The 16,731-nt window shown below is 35.4% G+C and overlaps 1 protein-coding gene across 1 annotated transcript; it reads left to right on the top strand.

Annotated features, from left to right (window-relative positions):
• The first annotated feature begins 11,421 nt into the window (after nucleotides 1–11,421).
• On the top strand, nucleotides 11,422–12,972 carry LOC129216115 (uncharacterized). Its single transcript, XM_054850270.1, has 2 exons — nucleotides 11,422–11,455; nucleotides 12,479–12,972. Exons 1-2 carry the CDS (start codon nucleotides 11,422–11,424, stop codon nucleotides 12,970–12,972), a joined length of 528 nt encoding a protein of 175 aa, XP_054706245.1.
• The last annotated feature ends 3,759 nt before the right edge of the window (nucleotides 12,973–16,731 follow it).

The raw sequence follows: 16,731 nt of genomic DNA, 5'->3' as shown, positions 1-16,731 counted from the left end.
TTGGGACTTCAATTTCAAAAAAATTGCTGGACCCCTAACGCCAACAAATATGATCCACAGTCGCGTTTTTCAGCAACTACAATTTTGAAAAAATTAAGAAGAAGAAACCTCTGAACCTTTTCTGATTACATCATTGAAAAACGCTCTCTATTAGGACTTCAATTTTGAAAAATTTCCAGAGTAGAGCCCTAGTACAGCCTTTTCCCCTGCTATCATTGAAGGTTGTCTACAATTACGTTTTTAGGACTTCCAATTCGAAATATTGGGACGGAGATGTAAATCGTTCGAAAAATCGATCGAGGACAATCCTTCGAGTCATATTTTCACTAAAGGCAACAAATATGGTATATAATCGCGTTTTAAGACATTAATTTCGAAAATTTTTCAGGGAGGGTATTCGAACCTTTTCTCCCCTTAACATTATCAAAGATCACCTATAAGTTCGATTTTAGAACAAGAATTTTGAAAATTTTCCGGGAGAGACCCCAAAACACCTCTATTTCTACGTGCTCATCTTCGAGTACTAACCGACTCCTTTTCAAAACCAGAAGTTTAATCACCTCATTCTCTCCGTAAACAATTGTATATATACAATATTCAATAAGAGATGGAAGCTTCGAAGCCAATTTTTTATGGGGAAAAACGTTTAAAATCCTCCCTTCCCCCGCCACCCCCCCCCCAAATTATTTTCTGGTTGCCCCTCTGCTTCTGCCCCTTAGATTCCAGACACTTCTTATACTGTGTCCCAGCTCCCCCTACTTCTACAAAGTTCCTACGCCTCTGTACGTGTGTAACCGTTGAGTTTACGGTGTTGTGTGATATTTGCTTAATTGCTGATGATTAATTTAGCAGTTGTTGACGATCTTTCCTTGTAAATAAATTTCCTGTATTTTTAATCAAGAACTGTGTCGTCCTTTCAAGAAAGTTGGAAGTCGCACCGGATCCGTTACAATATAAAAAATGTAAAATGAAAGAAATCACATGGTATTTTCTTGGCAAAACCATTGTGTTAATGTTAATGGGAATGGCATGTAGTATCAAAATATATATTATCTTAACTGGTATCATGGTTTTAAAGACAAATCAGCAGCTGCTTTGAAATTCGCAAATAGTTTCTAAATTCATCAATAAAACTTATATGTTACAAAACTCTGATTTTCTTAATTGTAAAAAAAAAAAAAAAAAAAGTTAAAATGTAAGTTAATTAATAAAAACACAAATGAAGTATGGATTATTTAGCAGGGGTACCCCCCCCCCCGTAAGAGCAAGGGCGCACCCCTCTAAATATTGCAAAGACCCTCCCCCCCAAACAAGAGCCATCCCCAAAATGGGGAAAATACCCCCTAAAAATTTCAATGACGCAGTCTGCACCACGACCCTCCCCCCTCACCCCTTGGTGGGCACTCCTGTATTTAGTAACCTTGCCGTCGTGTTATAATCATTATGACTATGTTCCTAATTAAAACCACTTATTTTATAGCATCCCGGTGAAATTATGTAGGATTTATTATTTATTTGACTTGAAATGTTAAAGATATTTCGCGTCCACATTCAAAGTAGTTATACAACATGAAATACTGGTAGCTAATACAGAAGCTACCAGTTTGTTTGGCACTCTTGGCTTCCTTAAGGGCTTTCCCACCTCCAGCTCAGTCATTCCTATGTCGGGCTGATGAGTGCTAATGAGCACGAAACTGCAGACCTCGGCTGGAATTGACTGAGCTGGCGGTGTATTTCATGCATTTATGCCTTATCCCTGACTATAGGGCGGTAACTTACTGAATAGTGGTATTAGTGCGCAATATTTATGCACTTATAGTATTGGCCTTAAGGGATCCTACAAAACATTGAAAAATAAGGTCTCGAAAACTTCATTGTAAACCATTGTATGGGGGGGGGGGGTTCGCTTTTCAATTTCCGGTATCCACTTCAAATATTATTTCTGTATCCGCCATCCGTCCCTGAAAATATCTTAATTATATCAGAGGTGCCCCCCTTAATATCAAAGGCTCACCCCCGCCCCCAAATCGCGAAGACCCCCCTCCCCAAAGTGAAAAAAAAAACCTAAACCCCCCTAAAAATTTCAATGGCTCAGTCTGCACCGTAACCCCCTTCCCCCTAGGTGGGCACCCCTGGTTGTATTTCGACACAACGTACTGCTCCTACAGAAGATGCTATCTTCAAGCCGCGCTGCCTCGCACCGCCGCGGAATGCGCACATCAGCAGTTGCTCGGCAATCTGCGGCGCTGCTATCGAACGACTCAGCAGCGCTTCTCTGCTGAAATTCAACATCCATTCTACGACTTAAAAGAAAAAAGAAAATTGTGAACGGGATTTTTGAAATTGTTTTAAAAGATTTGATTTAATGGAGATTTTATCATCGTACATTTTGTAATGATGGATAAGACCATCGATACGGAACAGTTTATTTTGACTGTCTCTTGTTTGCCCGCCATTTGGGATAATTCTGCGCCAAGTTATAGTAATAAGGTAGAAAAACAGAAAGCTTGGGAGCAAGTGTGCACGAAATTTTGTGAAAATTACAATCAGAAAACTAAAGCTGAAAAAAATGAAATTGGTACGTATATGATTTTTAAAGGCTATTTTTCTTTTTAAATGGAAAACGAAAACCGATGTAACAATTCCCCCCCCCCCCATCCAAAATTTGGCATGCGCACAAATACAACCAATGTATACTTTGTATTTTATGTCTTGTATTTTCTCCATCTGAAAAAAATTTAATGGGCTTTTAACAAAATTTTTATTAGTTGAAAATAGCAAATGTTTCATTGACCCCCCCCCCCCCTCTCCCTGCCACTAGAGTTCTCCTAAAACTAATTTTTTCTTCCCTTTTTAACGTGTTTAATCCTTTTTGTTTTTAATTAAAAAATGTATGGAAGCAACAGAAATGTGTAACAATATAGATAATTCTATATGTAATTATTGTTTTTTTATTTTTCTTTCTTTCTTTCTTGAGCGCTTCGAGATAATGGAATTTTTTTTAATAGTTTTGACAGCAAATCGAATCCAATCCTTCAATTTTTCAAGTAATTGCTGCTTATTTTTTTTATCAGATGTTTTGATATTTCTATTGATTTTGTGTTTTGGTCTGTCTTCTACTGTTCTACTCTGCGTTTTTTAAGACGACACCCAATTACAGCTAAACTTACAAAATAGCGACCAATGCATTAAGTTCAATTTTGCAATCCATATATCTCTCATTTGGAAGAAGAGTGCCACAATACGAAGAAATGAAATTGAATTCCCTTCTATGCAATTCGCTTTAAGAAAAGTATGTTTACTGTGCTCTCCAGGGGTTACTGTTAGAACAAAATATCTGCGATTGTTTTCCAAAGAAGGTAACGGTCATTTGAAGGCCTTTAAACGAAAAAAAAGAAAAGAAAATTCAAAAATTCGTATTGTAACACTCTTCTTCCAAACGTACTATGTTCTACACCAGTGCTTCTCAACCTTTTTTACTTTGCGGCACACTTAAAAAATTTCTAGATCAACGGGGCACACTGAACTTAATTTCGCAATGGTAATACAGAAATGTTGTTATCATTCACAGGTAAAAAGACGGGGGGGGGGGATTATTTTTATATGAATAAAACAATTATAACTAAAGTAGTGTATTTAAATTTATTTAGAAAGTAGAAATATTTCGAATGTATTGAGATTGATAATGAACAACAAAACTACCTATACCAGGCTTAACAAAAAATTTTGCTTCATATGTTTCAAAGTATTTCTGTCAAACATGTCATTAAAGTGCACAGTGCAGTTAAACGATTTATCAAATAATGTTTCAAGAAAGAAGCAAGCAAGAGATTAAAACCAAGCACCTAACTTCCGTTTGACACTAATGAGACACTTGAGCCTACCTTAAGGAGCAAAGACGTTTGATGTTCGACTCTATGCTGGAAAAAGCTACACAAAGTTCTTGATCTAGGCTCTTTAGAGATTATCTCTTGCTGTTTTTTATAAGTGTGAGGGCTAAGAAGCTGAGTTCGGAAAGATATGTAGTTGAAAATGGTAGCAGCACATCAATAGCAAGACACGAGATGGTGGGATACTCATTCTTAACCAGCAACCAAAATTCGTCCAGAGACACTTCGTTCAACCCAAGTTTAAGAGTACGGTCGCTCTTGAGGTCTATAAATTCTTCTCGCGCCTTCAAAAAAAGGTCTTTAACTGATGCATCCGCAGATGAAGAGAATGGATCGCGAATCCAGTCATACTGTTCTACGTCAGTATTCTTGAAATAGTGCTTAAACTTATCCTGATGTATGACTAAATGCTCTGCCACCACATTCAGCAGCTTTTCTTCCATGCCGTTTTCTTCACATACCCTGTTGACGGTCCGTTTGAACATGTCCAATGAGCCACGATCTACTTTTTCTCTTCACAGCTGAATGTTTGATTTGAACCCGTTTAGCTTGTCCATACATGTAACCAAAATTCTCTCCTTGTCCTTGCATTTTCCAATTCAATTTGTTGAGGTGTTCAAAAATGTCAGCCATGTACGCTAGTTTCCCCAGCCAATATTTGTCTTGCAATAAACTGACGTACTGCATTTCGTTTTTTAAAATCCAAAACTGTCGTACCTCGTCCCTAAATTCGAAAATTATTGATAGTATCTTACCACATGAAAGCCAGCGAATCTTCGTATGAAGAAGTAAGTAGGGAGGTAAGTTGGTGATCTGCACCCAGTTCTTCACTAAGTATACGGAGAAAAGGCGAGAATTAAACGGCCTCGATTTTATGAAATTCACGATTTTCACGACTTCAGCCAAAGCTGACTTCAGCTCATCTGTTAAGATCTTTGCCATGAGAGCTTCACGTTGGTGGAAACAGTATATGGTTTTAATTTCCAGTTTTCTAAGTCTCATAACCGAGCTTTGAGAAACTACGATCAAATGAAATTAGTATCGGAACCGGAAAAGAGGAAAACAAAAGTTAAAGCTGTGGCTAAAATTCTGGGCGAGTGGGCTCGATCCCTGCATGGGGGGGGGGGGGCGATAATCCCGTTTGCGAAATATTTAGAAAAAATTCTGTATTATTTGTTGATTTCGTGGAAATTAGAATCCGTTTTCAAAAACTGAAAGCAATAGGATCACAAGAAGTTAAAAGAGGCGAGGCAGCAAATCCCGCCTCTCCCCTTTTTGGGTATGTCTTATTGCACAAGATCGACAGGGTGAATTGAGAAGTTACAGAACGATACAAACGCTATTCGGTCGTAACTTTAAAATAAAATACATCAAGGTTCTTTCTTTTTATATAACTACGAAAATATTGCGGCACACCGGGTTCCTTGTCGCGGCGCACCAGTGTGCCGCGGCACACCGGTTGCGAAGCCCTGTTCTACACAATAAATACTAAATCACCCATGCATTTAGGCGCCCTGCGACGAGTTGTAGAAAGCAAAAAGGATTTTTGATTATCCTCTTTGATTTCCTTGGAATAAGGGGCTATTCATTAATTACGTAAGGGTCCCGAAGGGGAGAGGGATTGGAAAAATATCTACATACCCTTACTTTGGGGGGGGGGGGTCAACAAACTCTTATGTAATATTTTCCAAGTCGATATTTTACATTAGAAATCGCGCGGTCAAGTAGTTTGGCAGAGATCATATATTTCATTTGCGTCTTGGTAGGTAAAAAACATATTAGGATGACGTGAAATACACCGCCAGCTCAGTCTTCATTTCATTTCAGTATTTTTGCTTTAGCCCTGGCTAATGGGCGGTAATTTACTGAATATATATTAGGATGAGCTGATTTTTATTTGTTTTACAAAGAATGAATAGTGTGAAATATAATAAAAGAATCGCACTATTTTGATTGGCATGTTTTACTTTTAACTAGTATCGCATTATATACAAAAAAAGAAAAAAAATGTCGAAAAAACATTCAGCCTGGAAATAAATATTTCTTTACACAAAAAGGTTTAATTTTATAATAGTGAATTGAATGATAATTTTAAGGATGTAACATTCGTTATTTTATTATTTTGAAAAACGTAATGGATTCTTACGCAAGGATAGGGGGGAGGGGTTTGAAAAATCTTATGTACCCTTACATGGGGTCAAAATTGCCAAAATCATCCTTACGTAATTAATAAATGGCCATTAAGCTGTAAATTTCAGAAATTTGTGTACTTACTATGCATGGTAGCTTTATAGATTTTCGTGAAATTATTATTTATGTTTATGAAGGTAGAAGTATTTCTTTCAAAAATATCAATTTTGTTCGCATCGTTTTGGCTTATAACATGAAGCGTTTTCCGTTCTGGTTCACCAAGCCGAACACTTGATATCATACAAGAGAATCATAATACTAAAATTTGAAATAAAAATTTTGAGCTTCTGCATCACACACCCAGCTTTCATCATTTCTTCTTGTATAGGGAACAGGGTTGGCTTTCTGCCGGCAGAAACTAGTTTTTGCCGTGCCAGTGGCAGAAACTGGTTATAACCGGTTAAAACCGGCAGAAACTGGCAAAAACTTAAAATCGTCTTAAAAAACTAAAGTAATTACTAAATGATATTTGTTTAGGTAAACGAAAAAAAATTATCTTCATTTCAAAAATAAAAAATAAAATGTTATGCTAGTGCCCTTGATTTAGTTCAGAAAGGGAACTTTTCAATTGCTGATGCTCGTAATATTTGGATTAATCTAACAAAGGACGGAAATCCTAGGGTTCTTAGGATAGAGGAGTGACATACAAAATTAAACTGGCATTACTGTTTGTAATTTGCTCGACTGTTTGTAATTTGCTCACAAATAAGCTTCATCTAAATTGCTTGGGGATTGAAATTATCATGTGCTTCCAGAAGAAAGTGTCAAATTTTACTTGCCAATATTAATCTAGATTTTGTACGTAATATCATAGCTTTGCAAAACAAATTGGCTCCACTTCTCGAAACTCATTTTTCCAGTCGAATTTTTACCACTACCCTAGTTACTACATGATGGACCAGTTTTAAAAATATATATACAATTGAATGTTTTATGAATATTGCTTGTTCCTTGATGCATTGCCTGCAAGCTCTTTTGTTGGAAGAATATTCTAAAGTTTCTCATTCGTGCATATTAAATTGAGAAACTATTTAGATTTTTGGAACCACCTTTTCCATGAAGCAACTGAAGGGTCTAAACAATGTACCATTTGATTCTGAATTGTGATAATATTGTGAATTCAACTGCGCTTTGGTTAACAATTAATTATTTTTTCCATGCATTTTCTACTGTATGTCAATATTTTTTTTTTTTTTTTTTTGTCATTTTGAGAGTTTCTGCCGAAAATGTGGCAGAAAGTGGTTTTTGCCATGCCGGTTGTAACCGGTTTCTACCAGTGGTTTTAACCGCCCCGGCAGAAACTTGCCAGCCCTGATAGGGAAAGCTGCTGTACCCACGGACGGTTGTACCTACGGACGTTGGTCGGGAAATTCCGGGTATCATCGAGAGGGATCTTAATTGGGGTTCAACGCGTGTGTCACAGCCCTCTCCAATACCCAGAAAGTTTCAACCCCATTAAACGAACGTTTAAGATTTTATCATTTTTTTTCGGTTTTAGTAAGATCTAAGTAAAAAATGACATGAGCGGTTTCTTTTTTTTCGTCCGTCGTGTATTGTATTGCTCATTTTTGTTGTTGGTATCATGATTCCCTATATTTTGAAGGTTTTGTTTCTGATTTTTAATGTTGTAAAACTGTGGTCCTGTCGATGTGACTACCTTGCAAAACCAAAATGGCATACCTTTGTACCCAAGGACACACAACCATGTGTACCCACGGACAGCAATTTTTAGTCTCCTTGGGTCACACTTCAGTCTTCTTACGATGATGTGAAGTAGTACCTCAAAATGGTGCCTTGTCATCAAAAACGTTCGAAATTTGCTTTTAACAATAATGATGAATTTGAAGTAGGGTTTTAAGATATAGCGTAAAGTAACCCCCACCTGTTGTAGGATCTTCAGACCGTCAATCCCACCTGTTTTCATTTGAAGTCGACTTTTCTAGATTTTTGTTGATTTAATTTAAACTGAGTTTTTTTGTGATGGGTTATTTTCGTTTAAGGTTTTAATTTGCATATAAATTGAAGTTATTATATAGGTACATAGAGATCCATACTATCACGAATCTAGTTATTTTATTTCATTTTTTATTTTATTATTTTTTTTATTTTTTTTTTTTTTGTTTAAAAACATATTAATTATTCATAACATCAATAACTCTCTTAAGACTAATAACTTTTTTAAAGAGTTCACTAATGTTAATGATTAAGGAAAATTTTTAAAAAATGAAAAAAAACTTTCAATTACTTCTCAAAGTTTAATTTCTGCTGGATGTGTTTTTTAATGTTATTTTCAATGGATGTTTGAAGTATTTCAATATAAAATGGCTTATGAAAATGCATCGAGTATGATTGAGTTCGTCAGACCTATTTACATATTATTGTTTTATGTGTGCATGGGTACAAAGGCACCTGTCCGCAGGGTGAACGGGTTGTTGTACCCACGGACAAAAAAGATGGTTTTTAAGAAAAAAAATTTTTGAGGTTGAAAGTTTTGAGATTTTCACCTGACAAAAATTGCCAAATTAGATAATAAACTGTAGATTCTGCCAGAAAATTTTTCCGATCGATTATCCATTCCGAGAGACCAGCAAAAATTGAAAAGTGAATTTTGTCCGTGGGTACAGCAGCTATTTCATTTATGTTATGCGGGTTTAAAAAAAAAATGTGTTCATACAGTGAGAAAGAACTTATGTTCTTCCTCACTGCTTATGCTCACAAAATCAAGTCAGCTCTAAATTTGAATGGGAGCTCTTTTTGACATTCCTCCAGGGGCATGCACAGAAATTTCGGGGGCCGTCACAAATTACTTTTCCGGGCCCTTGTCCAAATTGTTTACCCCTATGTCTCTACATATATTTCACCAATCTCGGGATGCCTTCAGGCTCGGGCCCGGACCCGGACTAACAGGTGTCCCCCCCCCCTTCTGTACGCAACTGCACTCTTTGAATATATTTTTACTCCCTTTTTATACGAATGAAGTTCACGTCATTTTAACTAGGGATGCATCGGATAGTGATTTTGCCGGATACCGGATATCCGATGCCTCCTTACCTGCCGGATTCGGATATCCGGGCCGGATATCCGGCATTTCGATTGCATTGCATGTTTGCATATTTTTCTACAACGCCGTTTCAAAACAATAAATCAAACTTGTTCCACATATCATTTCTTTAAAAACATGTTAAGTACATTCAAATGTACTTTTTTAGAGCCTCTATATTTTAATTTAGGAATTGTGCTATACATAAAATGAAACATTAAAATATTGTTTTATTTCGTCAGATTTTTTCGAAAGAGACAAACTTTCGGCAAAAATTAATTCTGTATGTAATGTACGCATGGTTTAAACTTTTAATTATTCATAGTTGAAATCTTAAAGGTCGTATAATGAGTAGGGTGGAACGAAAAAAATAAAGTTTTTATTTTCGAAACGTAATAGTGCAGAAAAGTTGCGATTGGTGAAGACTTACAAAACAAAACAAAAATTTTAAAAATCGGATAATATCTTCCGATCCCGCAACGAGCCTGAATATTTGAAAAAATGGAAAATTTTGTGTTTTCTTAGTGATTTTTCAAAATTTTGTTTTAATGTTTCTTTTTAAGGCTCTAAGACGAAAAAGTTACGCTTGGTAAAGCCTTCAGAAATAAAAAAAATTTAAATCGAATAATACCTTCTGATCCAGAAACAAGCCTAAAAAATCGAAAAAGTTGCGAATTTCAGGTTTTTTTTCGAATTTTTAACATTTTTGGTTCAATGTAATTTTTCAGGCTACAGAACGGAGAAGTTACGTTTAGTGAAGACTTCAAAACAAAAAAAAAATATCTTTTTGAAATAAAACAATAGCTATCTTCCGATCGCACAACGAACCTACATGTTTGAAAAAATGTAATCTTTAAGCCCTTTTTCAGCTTTTTTTAAAATTTTAGTTTAACGATCCTCATAAGTTCGGTATGAAATACTAATGGAAGAACGTTTGTTAATAAAACAAATGTGATATTTTAGTATTAGCCTGCCTGTGAAATTGTCCACATGGCCCTTTAATCCCACGAGACTTATATTTTGTTTATGCCGCTTAGTACAGTGTATGCATCTAATACGCCCCATTAGCGCCTCACGATCTTGAATTTATGAGCTTTTTAGTTGGCTTGTGTCTATAGGTATCTTACTTAAATGAATAAAGCAGTCGTGCTGGCATCAGTATTTCTCAATGTTTCTAATGTGCGTGTGAAGTCGATTTGCTCTGCTAAACGTGTTTCAAACATGAATTCATCTTTGCAGAAAAGAATTACGAGAAAGTCCTTTGAGTGCCAAACTCTGGATCAGTCAAAGACATAGTGATCAAAGACATTGTTTCATATCTAAATGAACAAGGAATTTCACGGGATGATATAGCCATCGTAGGTTGCGATGGTACTAAAATCAATACTGCGTGGAAAAGTGGCGCGATTCGTCAATTTGAAATTTATATTGGACGACCATTGCAATGGGCTATTTGATTATTACATTTCATTGAGTTGCCTTTTCGCCATCTTTTTCGGTATTTGGATGATGGAACAATTGGCCCAAATTCGTTTTCTGGACCAATAGGAGAACAACTCAGAGGTTGCGAAAAACTGCCAGTAATAGATTTTCAAGCAATTGACTGTACAATTCCAGATGTAAACAGAAAGTTCTTGAGCAAGGATCAAAGATATCTTTTAGATATATCTCAGGCAATAAAGGGTGGCAATTACCCAAATGATTTGTCAAATCGTGACCCCGGCCCACTCTCACATTCCAGATGGTTCACTTGTGCAAATAGAGTCTTTAGACTGTACATAAGTGTATCGATCCCATCAGGTGAGTTAAATGACATAGTGACTTTTATTTTGAGATGTTACATGCCAGTCTGGTTTGAAAAGAAGAACCGCAAAAATTTCGCAGACGGTGCCATTCATGTTTACAAAACAATTCAAACCTGTCGATACTTATCTGACAATCCAAAACAAGTTGTTTACCCTCTGTCGTTGAAAGAAACTCTTTCTTTGCGCACCCCGAAAACTTATTAACGACAATGATGTTTGATGAAAGGAGGCACATAAGAGAACTAGCGTTTAAAAACGTCTTAAAAGCCAGGGAGTCTGTTTCTAAAGTCAAAAGCATTAGAAACTTTGTCATTCCATCTCTAAATTTCGAAGCAGAAGATTACACAGAGATTATTAATTGGAACACGACAAAGCTATCTTCTCCACCTTTTCTTCGAAAAGTTCCTAACAAAGACATTGAAAGTCCTATTGCAACAGGCACTATACCCGACTGGGATATAAAACTATTCCCCTGCCATACGCAAGCTGTCGAAAGATGTGTGAAGCTAGTGACAGAGGCTTCCCTCAAAGTGTGTGGATTTAAATCAAGAGATGGCTACTTAAGACCAACGTTAAAATCTAGATCAATTATGTCCGAATTTTCAAAAAATCTTATTATAAATTAGCTTCAACAAGTAATACTTAAAACAATAAGACTTGTATACAGGATTGTAAATTTGGTAAATATTTTATAACTTTCTATTATTTGAAAATATTTCAAAAAATGTATGTTTTCTCTTGAATGGGAACATTGTTTTCCTTTTTCTTAAGTACCCTAAAAAACAATACTTAAAGCAAAAACATTTAATAGTTTCCACCCAAGTTTAATCTTTGAAAAACTACGTTACTGTCCAACCACAGATTGCATGGAATTTTCAAACGCCCAGATAAGACGAATCTATGTCAATAAGGGGGAAAAGTAAAAATTTGATGCTCGTATTCCGCTCATTTGAATGAGACTCTGCTTCTGCAAAAGCTGACATCAGTAAAAAGTAATAGATTCGTCCATTTACTGATGTAAAACGGATGTTTGTCTTTCCATACAATCCGAGGTCAGACATTTTCATAACAGTTAAATTTTAGAATTCCTATTTTCCACCCTTTTCCTCTATTTTGGACGAACAACACCACTGATTTTCAAAACTCCGCACCACTAGCATTTGTAAAAAGCTTGTTATCAATTATTCAGTTAGTCCCTTGTCACTTTTCCCTAGAACGGAGATTCCCAAACAGGGAGCCACGGCACATTAGGATGCCTTAGGAAAAGGCGAGGGGCGCCACGAAGTGTCCATAGTAGCCATATATGTTTACATAATAGAGATATGTTAGGGTTTCGTGAGAAAATGGTGCAGCAGTTCAGAAACGTTTGGGAACCCCTCTCTGGCAGATCCTGACATTTTTGACCACTGTAGGAGAAATTAATATTAGTGACGTTCCATGTGTTTAATCACTTAGAATGTGATTCTGTTATACATTACTCTTATGCTCTTAATTATTATTATTATAGAGTCTTATTTCGACATATTAAATCTGTTCTTTTTTCAAATCTACAGCGTTCCAGTTTCAAAGAAAATGGAAACACCTACGTGATGGTTTTTCCAGAGAACTGGCGAAACAAAAACAGGAGAAATCAGGTTCCTTGTGCTCTGCACGAAAGAAATATGTTTATTTCGACCACCTTTTATTCCTTCTGAGGGTGATGCAAGGAAAGTACACCGTGTTCGATTTGGACGATGAAAATCACCAAAAAGTGGATGAATCCTACAGTGGTGACAACGCAACTTTGAGACCGTTGGTAAAAAAGAGGAAGACAAGTTTTCCTTCTGAAGAAACTATTTTACACAGTCCAAAAGACACAACACAGTTCAGGTGCAAAAGTCCTGTTGACGAAAGCGATGCTGATCGTTTATTCATGTTGTCTTTCGTCAAAGAGCTGAAACAAGTTCCAGAGGAATTCAAGCTGGAAGTAAAATCGGACATTATAAATGTCTTCAGAAAAGCCAAATTGTATAACTCCTCAAAAAGTACAACTACGAGTTCTGTTTGATTCGTATGTTTACATATCGCACCCCGGCAAGGAAAGCAACACAACTCAAAGTTTGGAAAAAACGTGCTAGCTTTTGATTTAAAATCTAAATTTAATGCTCTTTCTTACTACAAAACTTGCACAAAATTAGCTAACACAAATGATGCGTGAAGGCGTAAAAACAATATCGTCAATAGTGACACATCATTAAAATTTCATAATTTATAAAATTTTCGAGTTTTAAGTATGTATTATTAATCTAGACAACAAAAAATAACCAATAAACACTGAAATATTAATTATTGGCACATATTCTAATATTTGAAACTAAACAGCTTAAAACTACTATTTTATTTTCTCCATTGCTGTTTTTTTAGAGTTGTGTCACTTCCCTTGCCACGGTGCTAAATGATCATCGTAAACTGTTTTCATTGGTAACACGGCATTAACCACCATCAGGAACAACCATTTGCAATTCACTGCAGTTTGAGACATTTTCCCAAACTTTTCCATGTGTTGCTTTCAATATCCAGTTAATTTAAAAGAAATTCCCAAGTTAGTCTAACCGTATTGAATGCGAACTCGTTGGCGGGAATTGTAAGCTGTGATGATGTGCAACCAACGGCAATTCAATGCCAGATTCTAGGGCAAAATTAAATCATTATGCATATTCATTAAAATAAAATTGAAGGATATTGACTGTTACTACCCCGTGTTCCAGAGGATGGGTATTGAAATTAGAGTGAAGTGGAGTAAGTGAGAGAGAACGCAAGTGTTTTACAAAGTTGTTCTATTTATATGAGAATTTTTATGCATAATTTTTTTGTGTTTCACATTTGCAGCTTTACTTTTTATTTGAATAAATATATTCACTTTTTTTACCGTTAAATTTCAAATTTATTTATTTATTTATTTATTTACTTATTTGTGACTTACTTTTTCATTTGAGTCAAGTGAACGCACAAGTTTTAATACATCACAGTTTCCTATGGGAGACATAAGTGGGGCAAATTAAGGAATAGTATATCATACTGAGCTAAAGATTATTTCATGAAATACACCGTCAGCTCAGTCGAGGACTGCAGTTTCGTGCTTATTAGCACGCAATAGCCCGGCATAGGAAAGTGACTGAGCTGGAGATGGAAAACCTCTGCCAAGATGGAAGCCAAGAGTGCCAAACTAGTAGCTAATATAGAATTAGCTCCAACCAGACGAGTAACCGAAGCAATGGTTCATTCAACTCGAAGATTGAAGGCAATGCATGGTATATTAGACGGTGTATTTTTTCATGTATTTCTGCTTTAGCCCTGGCTAATGGGTGTAATTTACTGAATATAAAGATTATTTGTTTACTTTCCTTTAAGTATTGTAATAGAAACATACGGCATAGCACTGCAGCAAAGAAATTCCTATAAAATGTAATTGAAATACTTTTCTTTGAATATTCTACTTTCTTGAATGTTTAGTCTGGGTTCTCGTTTACACTCTGCGCTTTCACTCTTACCCCATTTTACCTTACTACCAATGCTACTGAGGATTATTTTTCGTGAACTTTTGATTCACAAGAAACACACAGTGTCGTTTCAATGTCACATTTCACAGAATGATAGGAATGCTAAAAATGAATGTATTTAAATACTGTTACAGTAAAACCTGTGAAGTTGACCACCTGTCTAAGTTGACCGCTTTTTTCAGGCACGGAATTGACGTTAATCATATAAATCAACCTTTGTAAGTTGACCACTTGTTTAAGCTGACCACTAAAGTAGTGCACCACAAGTGGTCAACTTACACAGGTTTCACTGTATTGACAAATGATCATGTTTTGCGTTCATGAAAGGTTGCGTCTCACAAACGCACGTATTTTACTCCAGCACAAAAATGCCGTCTTTTGCACCAATCCATTCATTTATTATGCAAATATATATTATATTTGATTGTCTTTAGGCATCTTATGTACAGTCAAGCACCCATACTTGGGACAGTTTTGAACTTTTACCTTTAGCAGCACTAATGTACCGCTAAAGGTAAAAGTCAAAATTTAAGAGGTAAAGTCAAAATTTTAAAGGTAAAATCATATGTTTTCCATTTGAACGAAGTATTCTATTTTTAGGATGTGCCTTAGTACTTCACCTGAGGACAAGGTATAGATGTGTAGATATGTCCCTTAAAAAAAAAAAAAAAAAAAAAGATGCTTATTGTCCCAAATGAGGGACCCCTCCCTTACTTGGGACACTCAACATTTTGATCTTTCTTTCATACAGAAATAGATAATCGTCTCATCATAATCACCAACTATCATTTTAAAGAAGTTTTTTTTACAACTCGGTAAAGAACAAAATATCATTAGATAGAAATAATATAATCTTGTTCAATGTATAACTTTCAGATTTCAGAATGTATACTTGCCCCTGAAAATTTTGAATGTCTCCCTAGCTATCTTAATTCTTTTGAATGTAATATTTCCACGTTTCCCTCTATATTTGGAAGCAAAAAAGCAATTGTGAACCCAAATAATCCTTAATGTAGCTGATTTTTAGCTCTCCACGTTCCTCATGTCACATCTTTTCACATTCATTTTCATTCGTTCATAATACTTAATATTCATAACAAATAAATAAGTCTCATCCATACTTTGAGACTAATTTTTATTAGTAGAACTTACATATAATATTTTGGCTGAACGTCTTTTGCTCATCAATAAATTCCAATTTTTACTTAACAATGACAACTTTACTGTCCTGTTACTCTATGACACGTTTATTGTCAGCAGAACAGTTATCATTACTTTTGTATCTATACTTTTTTCTCAATACAATTACGCACTTTATTTCCACAATATTTCTGATAGACACTTTTTATGCCTTAGTACCCAAACTTAGAACAGTGTCCTAAGTTTGGAGCGTATTCGCAATTTCTCAAACTTATGAGTAAATTAGTTAATCAGAAATGAATTAGCCCAAATAAGGCACAGGTGGTACATAGCCGAGATGAAGTGTGAAACAAATTCAAACTGACGCTGCTCAGTTAGCGTTGGTAACCAAAATTAATACCATGCTTAAAAATCGCGTATTTTTTCAAAATTTTTAAAATCATTAAACTAGCCCATAAAGTCAACATCAAAGTTTAGCACACATAACCTCAAAAGATAACTTACTATTAATTTTTTCTGTAACACCATTTATTTCTTACTGGTGAAATACTGACAAGAGTATTCCCAAGATAAGGTACTGTTTCAAATATGGGCGCTTGACGCTACTAAATTTCACGGAGCTGTATTTTGAAGAAAAAAATTATAAAACTTTTTTAACCCTTTTTTTGTGACTTTTTTGCAATATAGTGATAATGCTAAAGTATTACGTAAACCTAGTTCATAACTAGGTTAAGAAAGAACTACAGTTTATCTGCAGGTAAATTTTTACTATATGAATAAGTGTACAAGTTACTTCAAAATTTAAAATATTAAATCATTTTTAAGCGTCCAGTCACAAGATCAAAGTTTGAATCGAATAGTTTCTGTCCTCTTATGACTAAGTTATGCCTTTATTGTTAAGAATACAACTATATTCTTTTATATGTTTTTTGAAATTAAAACATGTAAGCGAAGCTTCGTAGGTACACGTGTATTAAACAAAACAAAAAGTACTTATTTTGTACAACTTTTGTGAAAAAGTTTCATTATTAGCCGATCGTTGGGGGGGGGGGGGGGGAGTTGTTTGCTGAGTTTATTTAGCGATTTATACTTCTTTAAAATTGTTTACACACTTATTGCACTTGTTT

This window comes from Uloborus diversus, chromosome 1, assembly GCF_026930045.1.
Source record: "Uloborus diversus isolate 005 chromosome 1, Udiv.v.3.1, whole genome shotgun sequence".
Taxonomy (NCBI): domain Eukaryota; kingdom Metazoa; phylum Arthropoda; class Arachnida; order Araneae; family Uloboridae; genus Uloborus; species Uloborus diversus.
The sequence above is the reverse complement of the archived record's forward strand: the minus strand, read 5'-3'. Positions and strand labels throughout refer to the sequence as shown.

Coding starts and splice junctions, on each gene's coding strand:
- LOC129216115 (XM_054850270.1), top strand. CDS start 11,422: ATGTGTGAAGCTAGTGACAGAGGCTTCCCTCAAA. Junction 11,456..12,478: donor TGACAGAGGCTTCCCTCAAA/GTGTGTGGATTT, acceptor TCAAATCTACAG/CGTTCCAGTTTCAAAGAAAA.